General features: G+C 34.0%; 4 protein-coding genes across 8 annotated transcripts; 2 read left to right on the plus strand and 2 right to left on the minus strand.

The window, feature by feature from the left end:
• Positions 1 to 231: 231 nt before the first annotated feature.
• Positions 232 to 6,312, minus strand: LOC140988029 (beta carbonic anhydrase 5, chloroplastic-like). 4 transcript variants are annotated; one of them, XM_073456874.1, is made up of 9 exons: positions 5,999 to 6,312; positions 5,816 to 5,883; positions 4,638 to 4,787; positions 4,514 to 4,562; positions 4,323 to 4,436; positions 4,130 to 4,183; positions 3,793 to 3,881; positions 3,614 to 3,716; positions 232 to 2,760 (listed from the first exon to the last, which is right to left on the minus strand). In XM_073456874.1, the coding sequence occupies exons 1-9, from the start codon at positions 6,080 to 6,082 to the stop codon at positions 2,560 to 2,562; spliced, it is 912 nt and encodes a 303-aa protein (XP_073312975.1). In that variant the 5' UTR covers positions 6,083 to 6,312; the 3' UTR covers positions 232 to 2,559. The 4 variants fall into 4 exon arrangements, with proteins under 4 accessions (XP_073312975.1, XP_073312974.1, XP_073312976.1 ...); XM_073456873.1 differs by having other exon boundaries at positions 3,614 to 3,719; XM_073456875.1 differs by having other exon boundaries at positions 3,614 to 3,719; positions 4,638 to 4,828.
• Positions 6,313 to 6,826: 514 nt separating this feature from the next.
• Positions 6,827 to 10,211, minus strand: LOC140987961 (uncharacterized). Of its 2 annotated transcripts, XR_012177246.1 has the most exons (2): positions 8,126 to 10,211; positions 6,827 to 7,524 (listed from the first exon to the last, which is right to left on the minus strand). XR_012177246.1 is itself a non-coding variant. In XM_073456763.1 (1 exon), the coding sequence occupies exon 1, from the start codon at positions 10,123 to 10,125 to the stop codon at positions 8,380 to 8,382; it is 1,746 nt and encodes a 581-aa protein (XP_073312864.1). In that variant the 5' UTR covers positions 10,126 to 10,211; the 3' UTR covers positions 8,110 to 8,379. The 2 variants fall into 2 exon arrangements, 1 of the variants encoding a protein (XP_073312864.1); XM_073456763.1 differs by lacking the exon at positions 6,827 to 7,524 and having other exon boundaries at positions 8,110 to 10,211.
• A 1,826-nt stretch (positions 10,212 to 12,037) lies between these two features.
• LOC140987707 (uncharacterized) lies at positions 12,038 to 12,394 on the plus strand. Its single transcript, XM_073456344.1, has one exon. It carries the CDS (start codon positions 12,038 to 12,040, stop codon positions 12,392 to 12,394), a length of 357 nt encoding a protein of 118 aa, XP_073312445.1.
• A 2,131-nt stretch (positions 12,395 to 14,525) lies between these two features.
• On the plus strand, positions 14,526 to 20,489 carry LOC140987708 (MADS-box protein AGL24-like). The gene is made up of 8 exons (XM_073456345.1): positions 14,526 to 14,716; positions 16,566 to 16,647; positions 16,926 to 16,948; positions 18,590 to 18,710; positions 18,970 to 19,011; positions 19,102 to 19,149; positions 20,051 to 20,201; positions 20,332 to 20,489. Exons 1-8 carry the CDS (start codon positions 14,535 to 14,537, stop codon positions 20,373 to 20,375), a joined length of 693 nt encoding a protein of 230 aa, XP_073312446.1. The 5' UTR covers positions 14,526 to 14,534; the 3' UTR covers positions 20,376 to 20,489.
• Positions 20,490 to 26,286: the final 5,797 nt, after the last annotated feature.

Consider the following 26,286-nt stretch of genomic DNA (forward strand, 5'->3'; position numbering starts at 1 on the left):
AGGCACTAGACGTAAGCAAATTTCAGGATAATTATTTTTGCACAAAGGGTTCTTCTGCAGACGGTTGGTTGGCTGTCTGATTTATCAATGAATACTGCTTGTTCCTTAAACTAAACGAAAGTTGATGAGTTTGATGCCATTAGATTGGTCATACAACAAATGAAACCGTGCAGTAAACAAAGAAAGACAATAAAAGTCAATAGATCTGATCAACAAAATAGGCAGCAGAAATCAAGCAAACTGAAACTATATATGAAATGTATAACGAATCACTGGAGCAAATAAGGACACTGGAATGGCAACATCTCTAAACGAAGGTACAAGCAAATGAAAACAATTCAAAGAAAAAAAATCGACAATAAACAGATATATCGATCACCCCAAATCGCCTTTGAAACAAATTATAGCACTTCATCCCATGATAATCATTTTAAAATCCCAAGTGATAACTTATGGAGCTTTTGGCACTTCTGGCACTGCCAGTTTAGGCAATTCAGGTTTTGGCAGTGTAGGAAGCTCGGGTTTTGGCAAGGTGGGAAGCTCTGGTTTTGACAAAGCTGGTAGCTCAGGCTTTGGGAGTGCAGGAAGCTCGGGCTTTGGCAATGTGGGAAGCTCGGGTTTTGGCAAAGTTGGAAGCTCAGGCTTTGGGAGTGTAGGAAGCTCGGGCTTTGGCAACGTGGGAAGCTCGGGTTTTGGCAGCGTGGGAAACTCTGGTTTCGGCACAGTTGGCAGCTCAGGCTTTAGGAGTGTAGGAAGCTCGGGTTTTGGCAAAGTTGGAAGTTCGGGTTTTGGGAGTATAGGAAGCTCGGTCTTTGGCAACGTGGGAAGCTCAGGTTTCAACGAAGTAGACAGCTCTGGCTTTGGGAGTGTGGGGAGCTCAGGCTTGGGCAGTGTCGGAAGCTCGGGTTTTGGTAGAGTTGGCAGCTCAGGTTTTGGCAATGTAGGAACCTCCGGTTTTGGCAAAGTTGGTAGTTCAGGCTTTGGGAGTGTAGGAAGCTCGGGTTTTGGCAACGTAGGAAGCTCCGGTTTTGGCAAAGTTGGCAGCTCTGTCTTTGAGAATGCTGGAAGGTCGGGCTTTGTCAATGTAGGAAGCTCGGGTTTCGGCAATGTGGGCAGCTCCGGCTTTTGAACTGTGGGAAGCTCAGGCTTTGGCAGTGTAGGAAGCTCTGGTTTTGGCAACTTGGGGAGCTCGGGTTTTGGCAACGTGGGCAGCTCCGGCTTAGGAAGACCCGGAATCTCAGGTTTTGGCAATGTAGGCAACTCAGGCTTAGGAACTTCAGGCAAATTTGTTTCCAGGAGGTGTCGCGCCTCTGATATCGAAGATAAAGCAATAAGCAACAGAAAGAAAATAGTATAATTGTTGTTATAAGCCATTGCTTGCAGCAGAAGATAGATTGATAATTCAATATACTTTTGAGCAAATTGCTTTTGATGCATGAAAAAGTATCTGCACCAGTTTATATAGAGATGGGATGCGAAGAACAAGAAGCTCTGTTGGCCTGGTTGGCAGGAAAAATAAAGGTTAGTTCAACTTCTTTATTGATAATGCCAATTACGTATCAGTTAACTCATGTCAAAATTTCCTAGTTGGACACCTATAATAAATTATTCAACCTGGTAGGTAATGATATATGCTACTGTTCAACTCGAGTTTCTTAAAAATCCACATACTTCAATCAAGCTCCTATAAAAATTATCGAGTCAAGCTAGCTTAAGAAACAGTAAATAATTCTGCCCCATGTCAAGTTCTGAAAAAATTCCTACTAAACTTTATAATGGTTCATAAGATTCATGTAACAACATGGTTTAATTAATATCGCGGAGTCGTGTAAAACTTCAGTTATGCACACACAAGTCCAGCTTGCTATAAGAACAACTGAGTTCGAGTAAGAGGATTCATTGTCCAGTTACAATCTAGGCACAACGTATAACATTAAGTTTGATTAACTTCTGAATAATAGTATTCTCACATGTAACTAAACCAACTATATTCAAAGTACCATTGGAAGAGTTATTTATGCACACCGACATTATTGGCTCAACAATTTAGCCCAATATTTTATATATGTTGATTTTATTCATATGAATTAATATATAATTTACAAAGTTCAATTAAATTTTGGAGTGTTTATCTTAATAAATTCATCCTCATGTGATGAGATTTCTTTCTTTTTTTAATTACATGGGGTGAGATATTTTTTTCACTATCACTTCATATCGAACTCAGACTTCTTCCCTATGCCTTCGCATACAGAAAATGTTTGTCATTTCACCACAAATGGGTGGCTCCTGTGTTTAGTTTTCTAGCATTCATGAATTTGTCTTAATTACCTCATGGCATGCTCAACTCATCAACTTATATCAAATTAAAGGACAACCACTTCATCCAAAAAAACATTCATTTTTCAAAGTCTACATTCCGTGTCTGTAAAAGTTAAGTGTACATATAGCTGAAATTCAGACATTAACAATTTCAATTCTTACATAATCTCTGAATAAGAAACTAATAAAAAAATCTATTCTGGTATCAAATACAAAGGATCACCTATGACAGCAAACTCAGCTCCAAAATTCTTGGTTGCCAATCGAGTAACCCCCATCGGCTTTCGAACTGCTTCCCTTGTAGTCAAGGGTCCACTTTTCAAACGTACAATCGATGAAGTCATAGTAGCCACCATGAATCGAAAGCATCCCATTTTTCACCCGCTCTTCTATCCATGGATAACTGAGTAAGTTCATCAACGACCTGTTAATCGATTCCTGCACAAGTTGAACAGAGTGTAATCAGTATTCGGCCAAGAGACTGGAATGTACTATAGCCTACATGCACCAATAATCGCAATGTGGAGCTTGAGTTGTTATAAGGATTAAAAATTTTCACGAGCGAGCCTGGGGCACAAGGCTCATGGAGCATCCGAGCACAAATTTTTTTTATATTTTTTATTTTCCTTAAATTACTATTTTATTCAAAATATAACAATATATATTTACAATCCATTTCACAAAAATTGAAGGGTATTTATGTCAGTAATTGAACAAAATTTAGCTCACTGTGGCTCGAAAAATTGAACTCATGGAGTGAGATTTCAAATTACTCAAAAAATACTAGAATAGAGATTGAGCTTAAAAATTACTGATTGACCAAACTGTAGCTTCAGTATTGAAATATTTTTTTGGTAGAGTTCTAGTAGGTCGCTGCTAAAACAAAAAGAGACTCAAATACATCCTTTTAATCAACCATAACTTTTCCTATGATAAATGTCATCTGTCTTAAAATTTTTCTTATTCATATGCTCTCAGCCCTTATTCTTAAGATATTTAAGTAACCTCCAACGACAATCATAATGCATCGAATCTACAAATAATTAAGACTATATTTGATTTGATTATCATGTTTCGACTTCCACCCTTGAGGCTTGAAATCTTCAATCAAAATGTATGATAATCGAAGACAGAATTCATTTTCTAAGTTTCATACACATGTTCGGGCATATTCATGATACAGGAGCTAAAAAACAACCTTTATCGCATTTTATACGACACAGTACATGAAAAATCTAAATCAGATAACACATATACAATAAATACAACCAGAGAATAACAGGGAACACACCTTTTCACAGTGTCTGCACTGCTGATCAAAGTCGAGGTTTGAAGCAGCAGCTTTTGTTTTCAACTTTGCTGCCTTTCCGACAATCACCCAATTTTTAATGAAGCTACTGGAACGCAAATAGGCGGGTGTGAGAAGCACTAAGAAATCAAGATGAAGATAAGTGAGAAATTAACCAAAACCTTGAATTACTATTTATTTCATCTTGATAGCTCATTAAGGCTTTTATTCCTCCACAGCAGCTGTGGCCAACAACTAGTATATTTTCAACCTGCAGACATTGGTTGATGTTCTGATAAGGTACTTTACGATAAGATGAAAATGTCCAGATTTCATGCTACAAAAACTTTTTTAGTCTTTTTAACCGTTTGTGGCTTTCTAAAAACTTTCACAATGATCTTTTAACAGATGTTTAATAAATTCCTAAAATTTCCTTCAGTTTTTGCACAGATGGTTGCTAGAGAAAATTGATAAGAGTGGCAGACAATCTAAAGTTTCGATTAGCAAATAATTACTTACTTCAAGAGAAGTAACAGCAAATTCAAGGGCAGCATTTGTCTCTGAAGGTCCATTCTGCATCAGAAGAGTATGTGGGAATCACATACAGGATAACATCTTTAATAGTACATCGCAAAACTCAATTCCAATATAGTAAAGTATCATTCTTCTTAATTTATAGATTTGTAAGCCCCAGATAAATTCTACATCATACCTCGTGAGGGGGCACCAAGTTTGCCACATTGCGAACCACGAAAGCTTCTCCTGGTTCAAATCCTAGGATGCTGGTGGGGCAAACTCGTGAGTCCGCACATGCAATCACCATGAACTGTTCTTGAAAATGTTAGAATTTTACCGTGATAAAAAGATTTTTAAAAATTGATGGAAAGAAACCGAAAATGATACCTTAGGTGCTTGGTTTTGGGAAAGGCTTTGGTAATGTTCTAAGTTTTGCCTAGAAAAATAAGATGAATGTAAAACGAACAAGGTTTTTGACTTTATAATTGCAGGTAGATTTACATTATCTTACGAGTATTTCTCTTTTTTGAAACCAAGAAATCGATTTCTCAACTCCTTGAATTGATTGAGTGCCTTGTCGCTCACTACTGCACTTTTATCCATGATCTCCGAAGTTAAGACTGGAGACTCCATTAAAGTATTCAATCGGAGTGTTGGATTCCTTTAAGTATCCATGAAAGGAAGTTGACAGCACAAAAGGCACTGAATTAATACAAAACCCTATATCACAAGATGCAAATTTAGTTCTAAACATAAGTGTGCTTGTCTCTTTGGATCAACCTCCTAGTGTTTCATGGGAGTCTAGAGTCATAAAAGTTGAGCACGACATAGAAAACACCATAAGACAATATATATAGACCTAAAACACCTCTGTTCCACTCATATTTGTAGGGAGGATTTGATAAGTTGATAAGATTTATAAGGCTTATATAAATGAATCCTCTAGTAACACAAGTTACTCATCTTCGTAAATTGAAACAAACGCGAAATAGTAACCAGTAGAACTAATGTGCAGAGTCTTACTACAAATTCTAAATATTATTATCGGTGATATTGGGGGCCAGAGTTTCCTGTTTTGATGAGAAGTGGTCATGAAAAATGAAATCATGGAAATAAACCCACCATCACGTCTTACCCCTGTCCTACGATAAAGGAAGGAAGTAAAAATAGAGAGCAAACATACTAAATCTGTTGAATAATTATATCATGTGTGCCGCACAAAAAAAAATAGCCTACAATTCCCATCCAAGAAGATCAAACACCAGTTTCTACTCTTTAGTGTATCACTATATCTAAACAAACACGTGTAGGCATGAAACGTGAAAGTTGATCTTCCTTGGCGAAATCGGTCAGGTGCTCTAAAAAAATGAATCCTTGGAGGGAAATTTCGTTTCTCAAATTATCATTTGCAACTATCCAGCACAGGTAAAATCTGGCTAACTCAACGACCTTATCTCATTAAACTCCGAATTTTCATCAAACATGTTCGATTGGACACGCAGTGGTGTGAAACAAGCAACGACATATTACAGATTTTTTTTAAAAAAAATCAAAAACCATATATTATCACAAACGAAACGCATGTACACGACTGATGTGATCACAGGCAAAGAAAAGAACGATTTTATCAACAAATAAGACCCAAAGAAAAAACAATAAGCAGAAAGATCTGAACTTTGCAGCACCTACTTGAAAGAATCCGGAAATCTCAAATGGGTCTGCTCAATTTCCGAAGATCTCAAATGGGTACCAAAGATCTGCTCCAAAAGAAGAAAAAAACACCTCAATCTCAAGAATCAAACCAAATGAAATCAGACAGGATTGCATACAATTCATACAGACAGACAACAAAAGGAAGAAACGAAAGTTTACAGTGGAGGCCTTTGCTGGAGTCATGGAGATGTCCACAGAAGAGGAAGAAGACAGAGGTGACGAATGGAACAGTGCCTTAGCCATTAACAGATTTCTTCCCAGCACTTCAAGCTGCAGAATCTGCTGCTAAGCGAACGAGAAATCAAGAAATGCTTAAGAAATCACACAGCTAATAAATATAGTTCATAAATACGTGGATCTGGTGTCAGTTTAGAACCAACGTTCGTTGGTTGGATCACAGGACACGTGTCCTCCAAGAAAGACGGAGACAGCAACGTTTCTGATTGTTAGAAATCAATCGATTGAATCGAGGACAACAACGGAGAGAGATTAGATAGCTCTCCATAAACGCCTGTTTGCTTCAACGAACGCGCGGCGCGTGTGTATACAATAAATTTTTATATAAAAAAATTGTTGGAATTCAAAACTATGTTATTTTCCATAATATTTTTCTTAAAATCATATAATTTTGTGCGGATAACATTTCTAAAGAATAAAAATAAAATAAAATTAAAGGCATAATATTGTCTGATTTGAGTTTAATGACAGAAGATTTTAATTTATCCAAATATTTAATTTAAATTATTCATTTACCACATAGTGGCGTAAAACGTCTTGTTTGTCAAAATTATGTTGCGCCTAGGAAAATACATCTCATACAAGTACTTCGAGATTAAGGAATTTGATACCATCAATTTTATTGTATTGTATAGATGAATTTTATATCGAGCACGAGTGTTATTTCAAATTCATTCATTTCTTCCAACATAAAATCTTCTAACTACAACCTTAATAAATTCATCATCTGTCACAGTTTATCTATCAGTTTAGCTGCCATTAATTTCAAGATCAATGACCGAACCACTAGGATTCGATCTTTTAGCCAAAACGGGACAAGGCATCGTTAAAAGTCGCCATGTTTATTCGTTAAGCACGAACTGTCGTCAAGCAGATCCGCTTGATGCACGAAGATTGAGCTAGAGAAGAAGCTACAACGAAGGATAGAACTTCCCAACGCAGAATATTACATGTCAATAAAATTTCATAGGAAAAAGCCAATGCTAAGAAGAAAGAACGCTTCATGCTAAAGAAAAAAAACACAAAAACTAGTCCCCAAAAAACGGATGCAGAATGCTGCAACTAACCCCAGACGCTGCATTTTAGGAGGAACCATAAAAATCTGCCCACAGTATTTTCTTCCATGGCGGCGCTTAAAAGGCATCTATCAAAAAACCCATACTTTGCTTCGAAATTCAAGGCATCGACAACACTAGCGAAATGCTTCAATTTTGATGTTAGTCAACAAAGACTTAGATCAGATAGAAAAGCTACTCAGAATACGAGAAGCACAGTTGCGGTATAAAGTTAGCGCCGCACTACAAATGAAAGATAGTAAAGAAGGTAAAAGAACAAGCATTGCTTGAACGACACCGGTGCAAATTACCAGAATTCTGAAAGGCGCCTCTATCACATTTAGAAGCTCTATTAGCATGGAAACATCACAAATTTCATCCGTTAGTGATTCACTACAAATAAAAGAGTAAAGAAAGCAAAAGAATAAACATCGCTCAAACGAGAGCAGTGCAAATTACCTGCATTCTGAAGGATACCTCTATCACATGTAGAAGTTCTATTAGCGTGGAAACATCACAAATTGCATGATGAAAACACGATGCAGATTTAAATTTTTTAGTCCAACTTCGGACTTTAAATGTGTGTGTGTTGTTTCTAAGGTCATACTTGAGTAAGTGGTTAGATGAAGATAGCGACAATTAAATTAAGCAAAATATATTTACACAGAAGAAATAACTATTACGCATAACCAACTGAAATACCAAAATTACTTAATATTTGGAAGGAACACTGTGTATTGAAACGTACTTCATTATTGATAATAAGATTCCACTGGCAGTAAAAACATGCCTGGATGACTTCTAAAAGAAACTCAAAGAAGTTGAGTGACAAGGGTACAACTTTGCAAAAATCCGGCACGTGCTGTGACTAGGTGCTGTGTAGTATCCAAAAACACAATACATTTTTTGTGCCATATAACAAAATATTACTGACAACTCTTATCATTTAGAGAACTTAATTAGAGCATAACCAAAATGTAAGCCACAAAGGTACCTTCTTCAGTGTGACATTCGAAGTACAGCAAGTGACCCAATCACCCAAAAAACCAGGGTCAGCTAGAAAACAGGTCAAAAAAGCATGCTTAGCAAATATATACACATAATTTGGCCACAGAGAAGGATATCCAGGCAGATCTAAATAATTTACTACCACATATCAAAACAACACCACTAAATATGACTCTCTACACCAAACTGCCCACGAACCTGCAGTTACCAAATGCCACAAAACCACAAGGTCTTGCTTTCCTAAGCTGCCTTCACAACTTTATCATCACCAACAACATTAAGAATCGGAAGACTATTTAGAAATTCATCAAGACCCTCGAAAAAGCCAATCCCTTCAATGTTATCATCCTCACCACGACCAGGTCCATTTCCTTGGTTCACTTTAGGTGCAGGCTCCTCAGTTTCATTGCTAAACTCAACATTTAAATCTAACTTTCCGAAATTCTTGGCAACCCTGTTAGGTTGCTTTCGAGCATTAGCAGTTGCCCCTTTCTTACTAGGCTCACTAGCAGTCTCATTCAGCATCTCTACCACCCTATTTCGTGATGCAAATCCATCTTCTACATTGACATTCTTACGCTTATCATCTTGAGCTTTCTTGGCGCTACTGTTAGGCATCAAATCATTAGTCCCCTTCTCCTTGACATTTTTCACTTTCTTGTTCTTTGGCTCCCCATCATTCTGCCAACCAGTGTCAGACCCACTCGAGTCCGAGATCTCAATAAAAACCTCATCTTCATCAACATAAATTCTAGGACCCGAATTCTTCGTTTCAACCCCCTTTCCATCCCCATTTCGTGGAACACAGAACATAGGTGAAAATGGTGTCCAAGTGGAGGATGCAGACATATTTTTCCCCCAATTCTCCATTGACACACCCAATGGAAAGAAACCCCAGCAGCAGAAGTAAGCTTCTTGCCCTGCCATGACTGGTGGTGGCGCGGGGATTGCCACAGCCTGAAACGCTCTTCTACAGTTCTGGCACCTCAGAGTACAATCGGTATACACACCAGAATACTGGTACATGTAATAGCAATACGGGCATGCAGTCCAAAAAGGCAAATCACCATCCTCATCCTGCACTTCCATTGTATCTATTTCTACCTCATTCACTTCATCGTCTTCTACAGTCTCACCAGCATTAGTATTGTCCTTATCACTAACATTAGAGTAATCTTGCATTGGCTGTTTCTGCTTGTCATTCACAGGCTCATGGATTGACCCGGAAACACGAGTTGCATTACCAGAAAAATCAGTATAACTTGGTGGTGCCTGCTTATATGCAGGCTCTTCGCTCGACTTTGACCCACACCCATAAAATAAATTGGAACCCGAAGTAAAATCCACAAGATTCTTCTGTTGCGGTTGTGTATTTACCTGTTGATCGCGAAAAAAATTACTCCCACGAACGCTACTGCTTCCACCAGCGTGTACCTCAGGCTGAGCTACGGTACTCGGACCGCCAGCACCGAAAAAGATGAAATTTTGCGGCATTGTGGTGCTCTGGTTATGAAATGGGTCCGGCTGCTGCTGCTGCTGCTGTTGCTGAGCGTGAAAATAGAAAGAGAGTTCTTTATCGTAAATGGCTTTCCGCGAAGGGTTGGATAGTACAGACCATGCGTCGACAACCAGGCGGAAGGCCTCCTCAGCTAAAGGGTATTTGTTTCTTTGCGGGTTGAGGATAAGCGCAAGGTTTCGGTACCGGGCCACGACGAGCTCGGAGTCCTGGCCCTGCTGCGGTGTGAGGCCCAGGATTGAGTACCAGTCCTGCTGGTTGTTTCCGATCCGGATATCTCCGACGAGAAGCGTATCTACGATGGCCAGGATCTCGTCAGCGGGGGCGAGCGTCGGAACCGCGTCACGCGCGCGTGTCGCAAAGGATTTGCTCCCCATTAGATCACGTTCAGAGAGTAGCTTCTCCGAGATTGTCAGCCAACGCATAGCCTCCGCCCGCCTGGTGGTCGTCGGAAAAAATGTGTGCTCCATTTCTCTTTACTGTTTCTTGAAATTTCAGCACATTGGATTTTGCAGCCGGTGAAATAAAATGTAAGTGTGGTTCCAGTTGAGGTAATCGATAACTTGTTTTGACTTTTTTTTATTTTTTTAAAACTATATATTAGAGTTTCAAAAAAAAACTATATATTAGAAATTTAAAATATTTTTATATTATATGAAATAAATTTATGATATAATAAAAAAAATGTAACATCTCTCAAAAAGAAAAACCCGAGGATTGTTAAAAGTAAAAAAATTATGGTAAATAGTAAAAATCTCAAATTCACAAATATCTTAAATTATACTCTTTATAAAATTTTTTCTACTCAATTGTGTGTTTTCTTCACAAATTGAGAGACTTATTTATAGAATTTCTTTGAAAATAATCCAAAAATAAATACATCATTACATTCATCATCACACACTAATTTTCAATATTTACAACTCTTATTTTCAACCATCAATCTCTTATTTTCAACAAAGATTAAATTTTTTAAGAAATTATATAGTTTACAATTTTAAATTTGTTTTTTTTAAAAAAAAAAAGATCAACCGGATGATAAAAAGTATTTAAATAAGGGATAATTTGTTGAAAATACATTTGCACAATTTTTTTTTTGGTATGCAATTCCTAAGGACTTCTCCAACTCTGCTCTATTACAGCGTGAAATGCTATGATAGCGCAGGATTTCTCCTCCAACGGAGGCTGCGCCATTTATCCAAAATGGCGTAGCCTCCCTCCTCTGCGCCAAATTTGGCGATATTAGAAATATTATAAAAATATTTCTAGTTTTTTATTTTATTTTTGACATTTTTAATTCTCGTAAATATATAATTGATAAAATATCAGAAAAACCAACAACAAAATTTTGAAATTAAAATTACAATACCCAATTGAAATACAAATACAAAGATAATACATAATTGGAATATAAATTCGAAAATAATACATAATTGAAAATTACAAAGATAACAATGGGAATAAAAACATAAAAATGACAAACAAGGTAGATGATCAATAATCTCCTAAATTAGATCCCGATCCTCCAAAATCACCAAAATATTTCCCAAATGTGTAATTTTCGTGTTGTCCATGTTCTTCATTTCTTTTTATCAAAATTTTGGCTCGTTCTTTTCGAACAATTTCGCGCATTTCTAGATCACCTATCGTGCTTAAATCCATGTACAAAACTTTATTCTCCTCTTGAAGGGTTGCTAATGCTATTTGTTGTTGTCTAGTTTCAATTTTTTTTGTTGATTTGCTAATTTGAGCTGCTCATTTTGCAATGCTAGGAGTTTCATCTCATAACTTTGTTGAAGTTCAGTGGATCTTTTTTGTAATACATTTATAAGATCGCGATGCTCTTCTTTCATTGTAGATATCAATTCCAACACATTGTCGTCCCTTTTTTTCTTTAGTTTAGATTTTTTAACACCAAGAGGTCGCTGGGATGAAGTTAAAAGATTTTTTAAATTTGTTGAAGTTCAGTGGATCCTTTTTGCCAGGTTACTTTATATTGGTAAACAAGGTGAATTTCCTGGAATTTTGGGAAGTCTTGATTGCATGCATTGGAAGTGAAAAAATTGTCCAACGGCTTGGGCGGGTCAATATGCAGGTCGTAGTGATTATCCAACAATAATTTTAGAAACAGTAGCTGACTATGACCTTTGGATATGGCATGCATATTTTGGTATGCCCGAATCCAATAATGACATAAATGTTTTGGGATCGTCCAATCTATTTTCCAACATAGCACAAGGTATTGCCCCTCGAGCTCATTATACAATTGGAGGAAAAGAATATGATACATGATATTACTTGGCTGATGATATTTATCTTAAATGGTCAACTATTGTACAATCTATCGACGATCCACACGGTCCAATAAAGAAATATTTTGCAATGAAACAAGAGTCCTGTAGAAAAGACGTGGAGCGTGCATTTGGTGTTCTCCAATCTCGATTTGCGATTGTGGCATCTCCAGCACGTGCTTGGAAGAAACATCATTTACATGATATAATGACAGCATGTATTATAATGCACAATATGATTATCGAAGATGAACGTGACCTTAGCGCACCCATTGAAGATATGAGAGAAGCACCAACTCCGGATGTTGAAATGGTTGTCGATGAGAATATCAGATTTCAAGAATTTATCGCTCGATATAAAAGGATAAAAGACAAAGATGCTCACTATGCACTACGAAATGCTTTAATTGATCATTTGTGGGAGGAATATAGTTGTTCAGATGTTTGAATTTGGATTCATATTAAGTTCTGAAAATAAATTATTTGTATTAAAATTATATCAATTTTAATAATGAAGCATTTGTATTAATTCGTATTATAAATATTAGAGTTAATATATATAAGAATCAAATAAATAAAATTATAATTATAATACTAATATTAACATTAATTATAATTATATTGTTAAATTTATAAATAAATAGTAAACAAAAAGAATATTCTAGGAATATACTTTTTAGTGTAAGATTTGAAGTAAATGGGTTGGAGATGAATGTTATATTTGGTGCAGAAACTGCACTATTTTAGTGCAGAAACTGTACCAAAATAGATTTATGGGTTGGAAATGGTCTAACCCAAGCTTTTTTTTATTGTTTTCACCAATTTGACCTATAAAGTCACAATTTTGCCCTTTATTGGCATATAGCCGACGCACGTGCTCATTTATTTCATTAATTAATTTACTCACCGACTTCATATCAGGCGATTGTCAATTTCTCCACAATTTAAGATAGATTTCAGCATTTAAATTTCTAGAAAAAGTAAATTGATTTGGTGAGTTCTTTATCAATTGTTTTTTATATCCTAAGACTGTGAATTTGTTTCGAGTACTTCAAAATCAAAGCTTGAAAAATTGTAAGAGAAGCTTCGATCTTACAAAATTTATGTTCTGAAATACGAATGAAGTCTGGATCTGGAAGTGCAAGTATTTTGTTAGTTAGTAACTATCAGTACGACCTTGAGAAGCTTTATCTAATTACAATTCTTGAAGGCGTGTTGTTGATGTTCAATTACAAGTTAAGTAGTATGAGTTGGTTTATACTAATTGCATATCACTTGAATCCAAACTCAAATTATATAGTTGTCATACATATGAGATTACATTTGTATGGTTGTACTAAATATTTCTTAACAATGTTTGATTGATTTATAAACAATTACATTGTGTTCAATCGTATATTCTCTCACGCATAATAACCACCTATATTCCTTCATTTGTCATTAATAGATGATTATTCCACATAAAATAACAATTAATAACATTTAAGTGCATTCACCCAAATTTCTTTCAGACGGATTATAAATCTGGTGGCTCTGACACTACTTAATGTCACGTCCCGAAACTGAGACGGATGACACCGACGTTGTTTACAATCACACAATCGTAAACTACAAGTCTCAAAAGTACAGAATTTTTAAACCAGACTATTTATTTTATTAAACAAAATATTGTCTTTACATCTCCAAATCAAAAGTATTTGTATTTTATTAAACAAAATACAATTATTATATTTTAATTTTTGATAATTTTAATTTTTTTTATTTAGTGTTTTCAGCACTAGATAAGGAGTATAAAGTCAGAAAACAGACAAAATTGTAAAACAGACAAAAATAATATGTTACCCGACTAAAATTAAAATATGGGTTAAACCTTTTCAACTTTTTATTTCCTCCGTACATAAATTGGGTTTAAAATAAAAAAATAAAAATTTTCCTGCAGCGAGTGTTATGAACCGACCATTGGAGTGGGCTCATGCATCAAGCTAGCATAGGGTCAGCTTAGAAGAGTAGGCTATTTAGCTCACTTTATCTCTCTTGTCTGTAGTCTAGGGTTTCTTCTTGATTTTGGATCTCTCTCTCCCTTGGAGGAGGTGATGTCCTTTCCTTTCCTTTCCTCCCTGAATTAGCAAATTAAAGTATTTGTATTTCTAATGCGACGCAGAAATCTGACTCATCTTCCCTTTCTTTCTTTTTATTGCCGTGAAATTTGCGAGATTCTCTGTCGTTTTTGTGTTTATTTTTGGTAACAAAGGGATTTTGCTCCCAGATCGGTGTACTTCGATACAAGCAATAATATATATATATATATATGTATATATATATATACACATGTTTTTACCTTTTGTATTCCTTAATTTTATCAAAAACCCATTTCGCAAACCCATGAAAATCTCCATATCGCCTTGTCTCTATAATACTCTATCATGTTTACATGTCTGCGTAAATCTTACAAAAGCTTATTCATATTTTCTTTGTTATGGTGAAGCTATTTATATATATATATATATATATATATATTAATCTGTGTATGAGATCTTGTACGTTTTCCCTTTTGAGTTTAATTTTCGGGCCTTGATCAGATAAAAAAAATGGTGAGGCAAAAGATTCAGATCAACAAGATTGACAACCTGACGGCGAGGCAGGTGACCTTTTCAAAGAGAAGAAGAGGGCTTTTCAAGAAAGCTCAAGAACTCTCGGTTCTCTGTGATGCTGAAATCGCCCTTATTGTTTTCTCAGCTACTGGAAAGCTTTTCGATTTCTCCAGCTCAAGGTTCTCTTCTGTTCCCTCTCTTTTCTTTCTGTGTTCTCTAAAATTTGCTGAAACTCGAAACCCACATTGGACTAAGGCCCAGATCTACGAGTCTTTTGTTCGAAGTCTATATCATATGTCTCCAGTTCAAACAAAACATGAAACACACAGCAGAACCACACCAATCTTTTTTATATTCTTAGTCTCAATGAATTCGAAAAAGATCCAGATCCGTAAATCTTTGGTATGACAGTTGAAATCCGTTGTCTTGAGCAAAACATAAATTGAGGTCACTGTGTATGTCTCTGTGTGTATACATAGGACGACTGAATAAATACATACATATATATATGTATATTATCGTATGATTATGTTTCTGATAATATGCTGCGGGGAGTAGGGTCTGTGGGCATGTCTTTTTAGAGAAGACGCCAAGAAATAGAGACTGTATCAACATAAATGTTACTGTTTCCGTACCGTAAAATCCCAAAGAAATTTTCATTTACGTAATATTGTTTTTATTTTCCACGATCAATCAAATCAAATAGTACAATGCCATATATCGTAATGTTTGATTTTGTATATTATAGGTATATTTATCAAATCAAAGTCACGTAAGTCACGGTCTCAATTAAGATCATACACGGGATCCCTTTTTTTTTTTGGACTGAAGCTTATTTTTTTTGAAAATGGTGCATATATTTTTCGTTTTTTCACTAAGAAAGAAGTTTCATTTATGTCAACAGGATAAATTATATAATCTTTATCGATTTGAATAAATAAGAATTTGTAACCATTAATCCATCTTTTCCATTAATGTTAATTGATAACGAATCAACTTTATCTGCGAATTAAATTAAGTACAAAGAAAAAGAAGAAGATTTTGTAGCCATATTGTGGTGTTCTCTCTTTCAACCTTTTTCCTATTATATTGAGGACCTCGTTGTCCAAGATGGATTAACTCTATGATTTTAATGAAAGAAAATGGAACTTGAAATTTCGCTATTTATTATTTTTTTATTTTTATTTTATCATATACTAATTACCTATGTTCTCTTTGCCAAACTGGAAAATATCATTTTTTTTTTCTTCATGTTAAACAAGAAAGGGAACTATCTTACTAAGTTTGTCCATTTGAAAATTTGTTTTGTGAGTTAATGCGTGGCGAGCGTCTAGCTTGTAGTTGAAATCAGTCTAGCTTTTATGTTCAAATTGTGTTTCAATCTCATATTATATGCGCACACCTAGCTGAATGGCTCTTGTCAATTGAAAAAGAAACTCGCAGTCGTGCATCTAATACGTAGAAAACATGTATTATCGCACCAATCATGTATGCTAGATGTTGGAATTTTGCCAATCTGGTGAGAAGATTATCAAGGATTTTTCTATCCTACACCGGAAGTGCTTCTCACCTTATGATGTGTTGAAACTTTAATCCTTATATCATCAACAAATGATATTAACTTCCATTAATATGCGATGAACCAAATGAACTAATGCTGTTGGGATACGAGGAGAATCACTTCCCATGGAGGATAGACTAACTCTACTCATTGTTTCTTTTCCTGGATTTTTTTGTCTATAAACTGTTTTGTAATGGAAGCCCTCTACCAAATTTTGTTTCTTGAACGCAGAAGATGATCAAGATCCCACATGTACATGCATGCAATTAGATTTTATAGATTCAAGATTTGTTAAAATGATAAAATATCAAACTACGTACCAATCTAAACGTAAAACGAAGTAGACGATTTCACCTGAAAATTATGCTATACTTCTTATGGAAACTTGTTCTTGTACATACTCGTTCGGTTAAAGATGAGGAAACTAACCTTAACCCAAAATTTGACTGTTTCTTGTGTCTTTGAAGCATGATGCAACTCATTAAAAGGTATACTACGCAAACGGATAATTATAATAAACCAGGCCAGCAACCTCTCCTTGTTGATCAGGTAAATTAGTTGCACGATTTCTAACTTTGTTATATATGTTTTTAATCATTGAATACTTCTGCGTGTGCATTTTATATTGTGAGTGTCACAGTGAGATTGGGTTCTTACATTTTTTACCGGCAAGAGCATTAGTGGAACTTGTCAATTATTGGTTGGGATGTCCAGAAAAAAACCTAACAAGCATTGATCTTGGACAGTACATACAGATTAGCAAAGGGTTAGAAATTTAGTTCAGGTGTCATCCAGCAAGCTTAATACCAAGTGTTTTGTGAACATAGGAAGATTTAACAGATCAGCATCTGTAAACAGTCGAATGATTTCAGAGCTGATTTAGAAACGATTTACATGCAAATAATAGTGTACAAGTTATGTGAAATCAAAGCATTCAAAGAGCCAAATCGTCTTTAGCTAGACTCCAATATATATAAGATGCTTATTTGCAGTGAAAGATCAATCATCAAAGAATTATCTAAAAATTAAAGCAAGTTTCTAAAGGATTGAGAGGTTATGAGACCGCGAGGTTCTCTCTCAAAACACTCCTCTCAATCTCCATCATAAACCCATAACATGATTTTGTTGCAAGAGTAAAACTTTTTGTGGCGCCCTTACCCGAATCACTACTAAACAGACTAATAAGCATGCAAAATTTAAACTTGATAACAATTAAACAGCGGAAACTAAATAACTTAATCATCTTACAACCCAAACGAAAACATAACAATAATCTCAGTCTTAAACATTAATACAATAATATCGAAAACATAATCATGCACGAGAATACGATAAACCAAATAAACACTCCACTGGATTACCACCAAAAACCCAACTGTTCTAGCCACTGTCTTGGTCGTCCGAACCGTCCAACCTAAGACCTGCCCCTGGAATGGGGTGCCCAAGATGAAAACAAAGACGTGAACGATAGTCGTCCAATACGAGAATGTAAGAGTATACAAACTGATATGATGCATATGAAATGCAATATGCTCGGAAATCAAAGATCAAGTCAAGAATCTCATGCTCAGTCTAGAAGCACCTGAGTGTGTAGTTTCTGATATGCCCTAGACATGTTTTAGCTTCCACACTCATCATCAAGACGTGGACCTACAATGTTCAAGGTCATCGGTGCCCGCGGGTCCCATCTGACACTTTAGCTCTCGATGCCCAACCGTCAACAATACAGAACAGGGCTGAGCGGCCCCAACAAACGATGTATATCTCAAAAGATATCAGGCCCAACGTTTTATGTCATGCATAATACCCCAAAGCAGTAAAACATGTATCATGCAACAGATAAATATGCAGCATATAAGTGTGTATACTATGTTTGGATATCTCAATCATTACATCACGTATCTTACTAAAACAGTCTGATAGAAAGTTTACTCGTCTGAACCTAGACAATACCAACATAATGAAATCACTATCAAGCCGGATCCTGAATTACCAAACATGCTTCAAAGTTCTTCCTGATGACCTTTACATCACTATTTAAGGCTTTAGGATTATACCTGCGTCCGTTGTCAGCCCGCTGATGATGTCTCGATCTGCGTCCCGGTTCACCGACCCCTCTTCGAATCGATACTAACTCCGAAACTTCTCGACACCAAACTTCCCTAGAAACTGGCTAGAAAACCTAAGGTATATGACTAGAACTCGAGAGATAGTAGCTGAAGGAAGCGGTGTAAGAAACAAATGAAATCAGCTTCCATATATAGGCTGCATTCGGACTAGATCAGAAGAACTGAAATCATTCTTATCTGTCATATGTTACAATCTCATTCGTCTAGTTGAATTTCTCAGGATAATGTAATTTGAAGTAGATTGGGTTATCCATTTTAAATTAGCTGGATCTCGACCAATCGATATCGAATTATCAATTCCTTAATAATGTTTAATTAACAACCGTTTAATCATCTTTTAATTAATATTTCATTCAAATAAGAATTCGAGTCATTACATCTTTTGTGTTTAANGGAGAAGAGCTTGAAGGACTTAGCTTGGATGATTTGATGAGACTAGAGAAATTTGTGGAAGGAGGATTAAGCCGTGTTGGAAAATTTAAGGTTAAGTTGTCTCAATTCTATAACACTCTTTAAGTCCACGGGGCTCGGTGTATATTGTTTAATTCTTTTGCTAATACAATAATAATAATTTATGAAATATTATCGGAAGCCAATTTACTTTTTTATAGTTGTTTAAATTGACTACAATGCATATTTACGGAAAAAATAATTTGTTATGCTCGGTTATATATTTCGTTATATACAAAATTATGAAATTATGTGGCGTATGCTTAAAATTGCTATATTTTTTATGTCACAGGATGAGAAGTTCTTGAATGAAATCAGCATCCTCAAGTCTAAGGCATGTACTGAAACCAGACCTGATTTATGACCTTGATTTTAATTAATCCAAGAATATTAATGGCCGTAAAATGTTGTCTAAAACTTCCAGGAATCAGAGCTAATTGAAGAAAATGCACGGTTGAAACAACAAGCAGAGGTGATTTTTAGCTTTTCCCAAAAAAATTGCAATTTTTGTTACGCGAGTTAGTTTATGATTTTGGTTCTTTATATATGTTGACCACTCTCATTTCAAGACCTGTGGTTTTTATACACAATATAAAATGAGAAAATTATATTTTTAGTCTTGTACATTTGTCTCTTTGCAATTTTGGTCATTTATATTATCAAATTTTTGTCTTAGTCTGCTACCTTTATTTTTTTTTATAATTTTAGACATTTTACAAACATGACGTAGCAATCATGAAGAAAAAGATTAAAATTACAAAAAAATCGAAAGATACATGATGAATAATGAAATTTTATATCATAAATGACCAAATCGCAAAGAAGCAAAGATAGACTATCACTTCAATTTTCCCATGGCTTAAGTAATTGTTAATCTTTATGCAATTTATAATGACAAGCTGATTGTTTCGGTTATTGTCTATCATACCGCTTGCATTTGAAAGTATTTTAGGTTATGTTTGGATTCATATATTTCAAATCAATGGGTTCATAGATTTCAAATATATTTTTATTGTTTAGAGAAGTAAGATCATAAATTTTAAATTTCACCTTTACATGTTTATATAATATTTCATGTTAATTACGATAGATTTCAAGTTCACTTAATTATAATGTCATTTGAAATACATTCTACTTTGTATTAATAATGTGTAAACAAGTCAGAAATAGATTTAATATTTGATCAATTGTTTCATTGTAATCAATAAAACTACAATCGAAATCCATTAATTTCAAACTCTTCTCCCGAAACACAACCTTTGTTCTAAAAATAAGAGGTGAAATACATGAAAACACACATCGTTAATTAGATGCATTAAAAAATATGCACTACATGCATGAGCTATACATATTCATGTACATGTTTGATGCAGAGCTATGAAGGCATGAGAATGGCAGTTGAAGTTGATCAAGGGAATTCAGCAGGCTCCATTACTAACAGTCATAGCTTCGTGCTCTGTGCTGAGGACAAAAGCGACTCCGATACTTCCCTCAGGCTTTGGTACATAACTATGCTTAACGATCGTTTTATTTTTAATGAAAATTTAATTTTTGCTTAATTATCATCTGGTTTAAAACCATAATTCTCAAATATGGTTTACCGATTGTTGCAGCCTGTAAACTATTCATCAAGAGAAGGGTTGATGACATTCAGCAAGCAAGCAGTGGAGAACTGTGGGTTCTCTTAATTTGGGTTAATATAAGATTAATATATATAATAATTTATTATTTTTTGTGTTAAGTTGGACCGGATGTTTCCGATTTTCTTTATATTTTAAATTTAAATGCTTTGATAAATGTACGACTCTCCTACTTGATCGGTTCCCTATTAGATGTTAACTATGAAAAATATTTGTGATGCAAATGCAATTTGTACTCTTCATTTCGAGTGTCTAAATATAGCCACGATATATCAATCTTTTTTAGGTATAAAAAATTAACTTGGAGGAATTCATTTTGGTTCCAAATATTTAACTATAGTCTTAATTTGAAAACTATTATATCAATTTAGTCTTGAATCTTAATTTGAAAACTATTATATCAATTTAGTCTTGAATCTTTTAATTATGCTCAATCCTTTAAGTTAAAAAACTTTCAAAAATATCCAAAATACTTTGGTTTCATTATTATTAGAAAAAAATTACACGGAGTAATGAAATATCAGAGCTTGTGTTTTTAATTCAGACATAGTAATTATTATTATTTAGTTTTAGTAACTTTTTTGTCGATGACGAGATTTTTATCAAAAATCCGTGTAATTATTTTCTAATAATTACACGGATAGTCAAACAAAAATTCAAACCCTATAACAACAACCTAGTTCTAGTAATATGATTTCAGGAGGAATGTTACCACGATCTTTTGTAATAAAACCTTTGTTACATTAAAGAGAGAATGTCAAGGTAGTGGAAAAATCTTTCACTGATATCGAGAAATGATCAATCTCATTAAAAATGTATCAGAAAAGAAAATAATCTGATGACAATAATAGAAAGGATTGATCTCGATGATCTCCAAGACCATGCAGTGTTTTTTGCAAACCTCAATATCGTAGATCTAAAATTGAACACAACCGAGGTGAATAACCCCTAGTTAACAAAATAATTTCTCAAGAACCACCAAAGAAAAGTGTGAGATCCTATGATACAACATGAAAGGATCCCAAAGTGATTTTCAAGTTGGTGGAGAAGCACAACCAACAGGAACAAGGTCAAGAAAGAATCAAATTCCTTTGCACCGTACACCATATGGAAAGACTGTTTTAGAACTAATACATCATTACGAGGTTATGTTTAGCCTTGACGTAACGCACTTAAAAAATTGAGAAGATCTCGTAGATGATTGAACATCAACTACGAGAATCACAACATGAACACTTAATCTCATCAACTACAATTCATTAAAATTTTAGAAACGAGTCTTATGAGATCAGTCAAAATTGTCTGAGAATGACTTCAACAGAAATCAAGCCGGAAAATATCTTAGCGAGATAGCAAGAAAATGGCTACCCTATTTAAATGCCAGTTTATAGGGGTAGACTATTTTATAATCAAGATACAAAGAAGAAAAATAAATATACTCAAGCTATGTATAAATAATCAAAATACAAAGAAGAAAAAGAAATATACTCAAGCTTTGCATAGTCTTGAATTACATGAAATCTGTTTAGTATATGAATACATTATGTTATTCAATAAATATATATAAAATTCAGGAGTCGAAGAAAATACATTAATGCAAATTTTCTTCACTAAGATGTCAAGTCTATGGAGAGAAATGCTAATAAGGGAATATATTATTAGAAATCCAGTTACTCCTACCAGACGAGCTATTTTCTTAAAGAAAAAATGGCAGAATGGTGCCATATGATGCCATTACAAAACAATTACAAATAATTAAGAGTATTAATAAACATACTCCTCTATGTTGCAAAGAAAATGATCTTCCTATAATAATTATAAGTAAGCAACAAAGACAAAAAATGAAAAGTTTTAGATCTAATCTTTATGTCCGAAATGGGAAAAAGTAGAGAAAGTTCTTGGAAAACAAGAACAATATGGTCTAAGCAAAAATCCAGATCTTATAATGGACAAAGAAGTGGACCATCAATGAATAAGATGTCATTCCAATCATCAAACTCATATCAAAATACGGGTCGAACACCAGCAGAGAAAACTTTCAAAAGAGCTCACACCAAAGCCAATAAAAATTTAAAAGATTTTAATTGCTGGACATGTGGAGCAAGAAGTCATATTTCGACCAACTATCCAGAAAATGATAGAAAGGTGGCAAGACGCTTCAAATCAACTCTATATATCAAAGAAGCGGTTTATTGCCAAGATCTAGTTCAAATATACAAGTTTGAAAACATTCACTTGGACGAGAGTATTTATGAAGATGAAGAAATCTTGAGTCAAGAAAAATTTGATGGTAAAAATCATCATCTAACTAAAGACGAAGTGTTAAGACACGAAACACACGAATATTTGTCCGATTTATTTAACGAGACAACCATATCTCATAACATGGCACACAAGATCACGAGAGAAATTCCAAACCTACAGAGATATCAAGGATTTTCTGCAGGACATATAAATATTTTTTTTAGGAAATCTTGGCATAAGAACAGAAAACATCATATAATTTATAAGGTTTCCGGAAAGGAAATGACAATTTCCATGGAACTAACGGGAAATCAGATTGAGACTCAATTAATTAATTTTTAAGAAATAAAAGAGGAATTACAAAAACTCAAGCTAGAAATAACATGAACCATGTCATGCATTCATATTGGAGCAGTCCAAATCAAGATAAAAAGTCACTTTTAAATAAGGGATATATTCACTTCTTGTTATTGCTATATGTGATAAAGGAATGAGTAATCTTCAAAATTCGATAATGAGAACTATCTCATGAAATCTCTGTGCAAGAAAAATTATAGAAGTAATTTATCTAAGAATTGCCTACAATATGAAAAGTCGAAATTTCAATCGAGCCTTGACGTTACATCAAACCTTCAAGGAAAAATGCTAATGAAAAAAGGTAATAGCTCGTAGTCTATTACTTATCAAATTTCATATGATCTCTATGATACACATCATTCAGAATTGTTTATTAGAAATGAGTTTATAGAAATTCCAGAGATATTCAGAAAAGTTGCTCAAATAATTTATCCAGAAAGAATCGAGTTTCTTTTAATACAGGAAATATATATCCAGATCCAAAACAAATCGATTCTACAAAGAAATCAAAGTTTTAGATTAGAACCAAAGATACTATATTTTCAGGGAGATATGCTCACAAGTCACGGGTGGGAAAAAACACTTGTACAAGAAATTCAACCGGTAACGAAAAGCTTTTCAACAATAGGAAAAAATGTGTAGAAGGATGGAGGGAAGTTGAAATATTATTCGATATTATAAGACAAAGAAATCAATTTCCTTGTAATACCATCCATTATTTGAACAACTTAGATATGAAATTATCAAGAAATGATAAACATCAGTGAATTGGAATTTTATATCAAAGGAATTTCAGGAAAAAAAACCAGATTAATTGGTTTTTGGGTTAGAATTTCTCGAGGAATATAAACATTGAAAATGAGATGGAATTTATGGAAGAAGAAAGAATATGGAAAATTCAATGACCACGAGTCTCATTCTCGATATACATTCCAGTAGGAATGTTATATGAATAATATAAAGAATAATACTTTGCTACTTATATTGGTTTAGGGGTTAGAATCTGTACAACAAAAATAAGAATTTTTCCAAAAGAATTGGAAGAAGAATTACCTCATATTGTTGGACGAGATTTCTCCGAACGAATCTTAATCTTATATAAAGGAATTAAGATGACTAAAATGTTAATTAGAGATACTGGGAAAACACATTGGTACAAGGTGAAAACACCACCCATCTATTTTCATGATACAATAGAACACATTTTACTAGGAAATAATTTCTCGCAAATGTTAAAATCATATACTCAAAAAAATAAAACTAGACGATTAGTGTTCATAATACCATGCAATCATAAAATCATAGTCCAAAGACTAACACATTTTTATAGAAATTTACCAATCCAGTTTCACAGCAAGAAATGTGATAAAGGAAAATTTCTATACCCAAAAATGAAATATAACAGAAAGTTTGGGGAAACAATGCTCCAAATAAAAACATAACAAAACCTCCAACCGGAAGAAATGGATGTCCTCAAAATAGCTTTACATTAGATAAATATAGAGTTAGAAACAAAATAATCCTAGAAGATGCCAATAAAATGATTAAAGAAAATTACAATAAAAATCCTTTGGCATGGTGGGAAAGAAACCAACTCCAAGCCAGCCTTAAAAGAAAAGAAGTAAAAATACATGAGTTCGTAATATGTAAGTATATCCGATGAACATAGTTAATCAAAATGATATGCAGATTATTATCAATGAATATTTGGACATTTGTTTAATCAATACAGAAATATGACCATATAACAATCCAGAATTTCTGTAAGGAATCATGGTGATATCAAAAGAAACAAACCTAGAATAGTTATTAATTTTCAATAAATTAATAAAATTCTGGAGTTTGATGAGTATTTTATACCTAGCAGAGAATATTTAATAAGTTCAATATGCAACGCAAAAATATTCTCTAAATTCGATTGCAAGTCTAGATTTTATCAGATTCGGATGAAGGAGGAAAGCAAAAAATTCACAGCTTTCTCCATATCATAAAAATGTTATATCTGAAAAGTATTACGAATGAGATTGGTAAATGCATCTATAATTTATGTTTGTTTATATTGATGATATTTTAATATTATCTAAAAATATAGATGAACATGTTAAATATTTAGAAATAATTTCTAAAGTTTGTAAACAGGAATGAATTGTCCTATCTGAAAATAAGGCAGTCATCACTGCAAGGAAGATTGAATTCTTTGAAGTAGAAATCGATTAGTCAGAAATAATTATACAAGAATACATGAATAATCATGAAAGAACATATAGTGAAAAATGTGCAGAATTCTCCAAATTAACTAAAAGAAAAGAAAAACTTCAAAGCTTCTTAAGAATTGTTAACTTTACTGGAATTTTCATTAAGAACTTAGCAAAACACATGAAAATATTTAGTCAATTATTAAATAAAGATGCAAGATTCATATGGACTGAAGAACACACTAAAAGACTTAGACAACTAAAAGATATTTTCAAAAATCTTCCAAAAATGGTTAATGCTCAAGATGAAGATGATGTGATATTATATACAGATATCATTGGTGTGCAGCGGTTGTAATGTGCAGCGGTTATTACAAAGCTCACAACAGATGGAAAACTATCATGCAGGTATTGCAGTAGACTATTCTCATATCCAAAAGTCATACGATATCATATCAACGAAATGAATTTTATGAAGTAAAAAAGCTTTTGAAAAATGTCCATTATTTTTTTTTGCAAAATAATTTACCTTAAAGGTTGATAATGTACACATAAAAGTTTCTTGAAAAATAGAATTTAATCTAAACCAGAGAGGCTAGATTATTAAGATGACAAATTTTATGTCAAAATTATAATTTTTATATTAGTATTATTCTTAACAAGAGATGAAAAGCTAATGTTGATGCTAGCATGAAAATACATAGGCATTTGAGAGAACACCTTGAAATGCTTCAAAACGAGTTCAACAAGCTTGTCCTAAATGTAGAAATTTCGGGTAAGCTACAACAAGTTGATAAGAGCACTATCTCTGATCGAATTACATGTTGTTTACATACTTATACTCAGTTATGGTTTGTATTATTAAAGCCTATTCTCCATACTGTTGAAAAATTAATGGCTTCTCAATAAGAGACTTTTCGAATACAAGGCTCTACACCTGGAGCAGGGGATTCAAGTACTCTTAGAACAAGTGCTAAGTTAGGATCATCTTTATATTAGTCGGCCCAAGCAAAAATTGAAGTTCTGGATCCTTATCTCTAGCCCTCAAGTCAAACCTTCCCATTGGGGGTTGAAGATGGAGAGATCAACCTTAGATCTTAAATCGACAAGGAAAAATCTAAGGTTGATACTAACGAGCCTATATTTTTTTCATTTCAGGTTTATCAACATATC

Source organism: Primulina huaijiensis, chromosome 11 (assembly GCF_012295235.1).
Source record: "Primulina huaijiensis isolate GDHJ02 chromosome 11, ASM1229523v2, whole genome shotgun sequence".
Taxonomy (NCBI): Eukaryota; Viridiplantae; Streptophyta; class Magnoliopsida; order Lamiales; family Gesneriaceae; genus Primulina; species Primulina huaijiensis.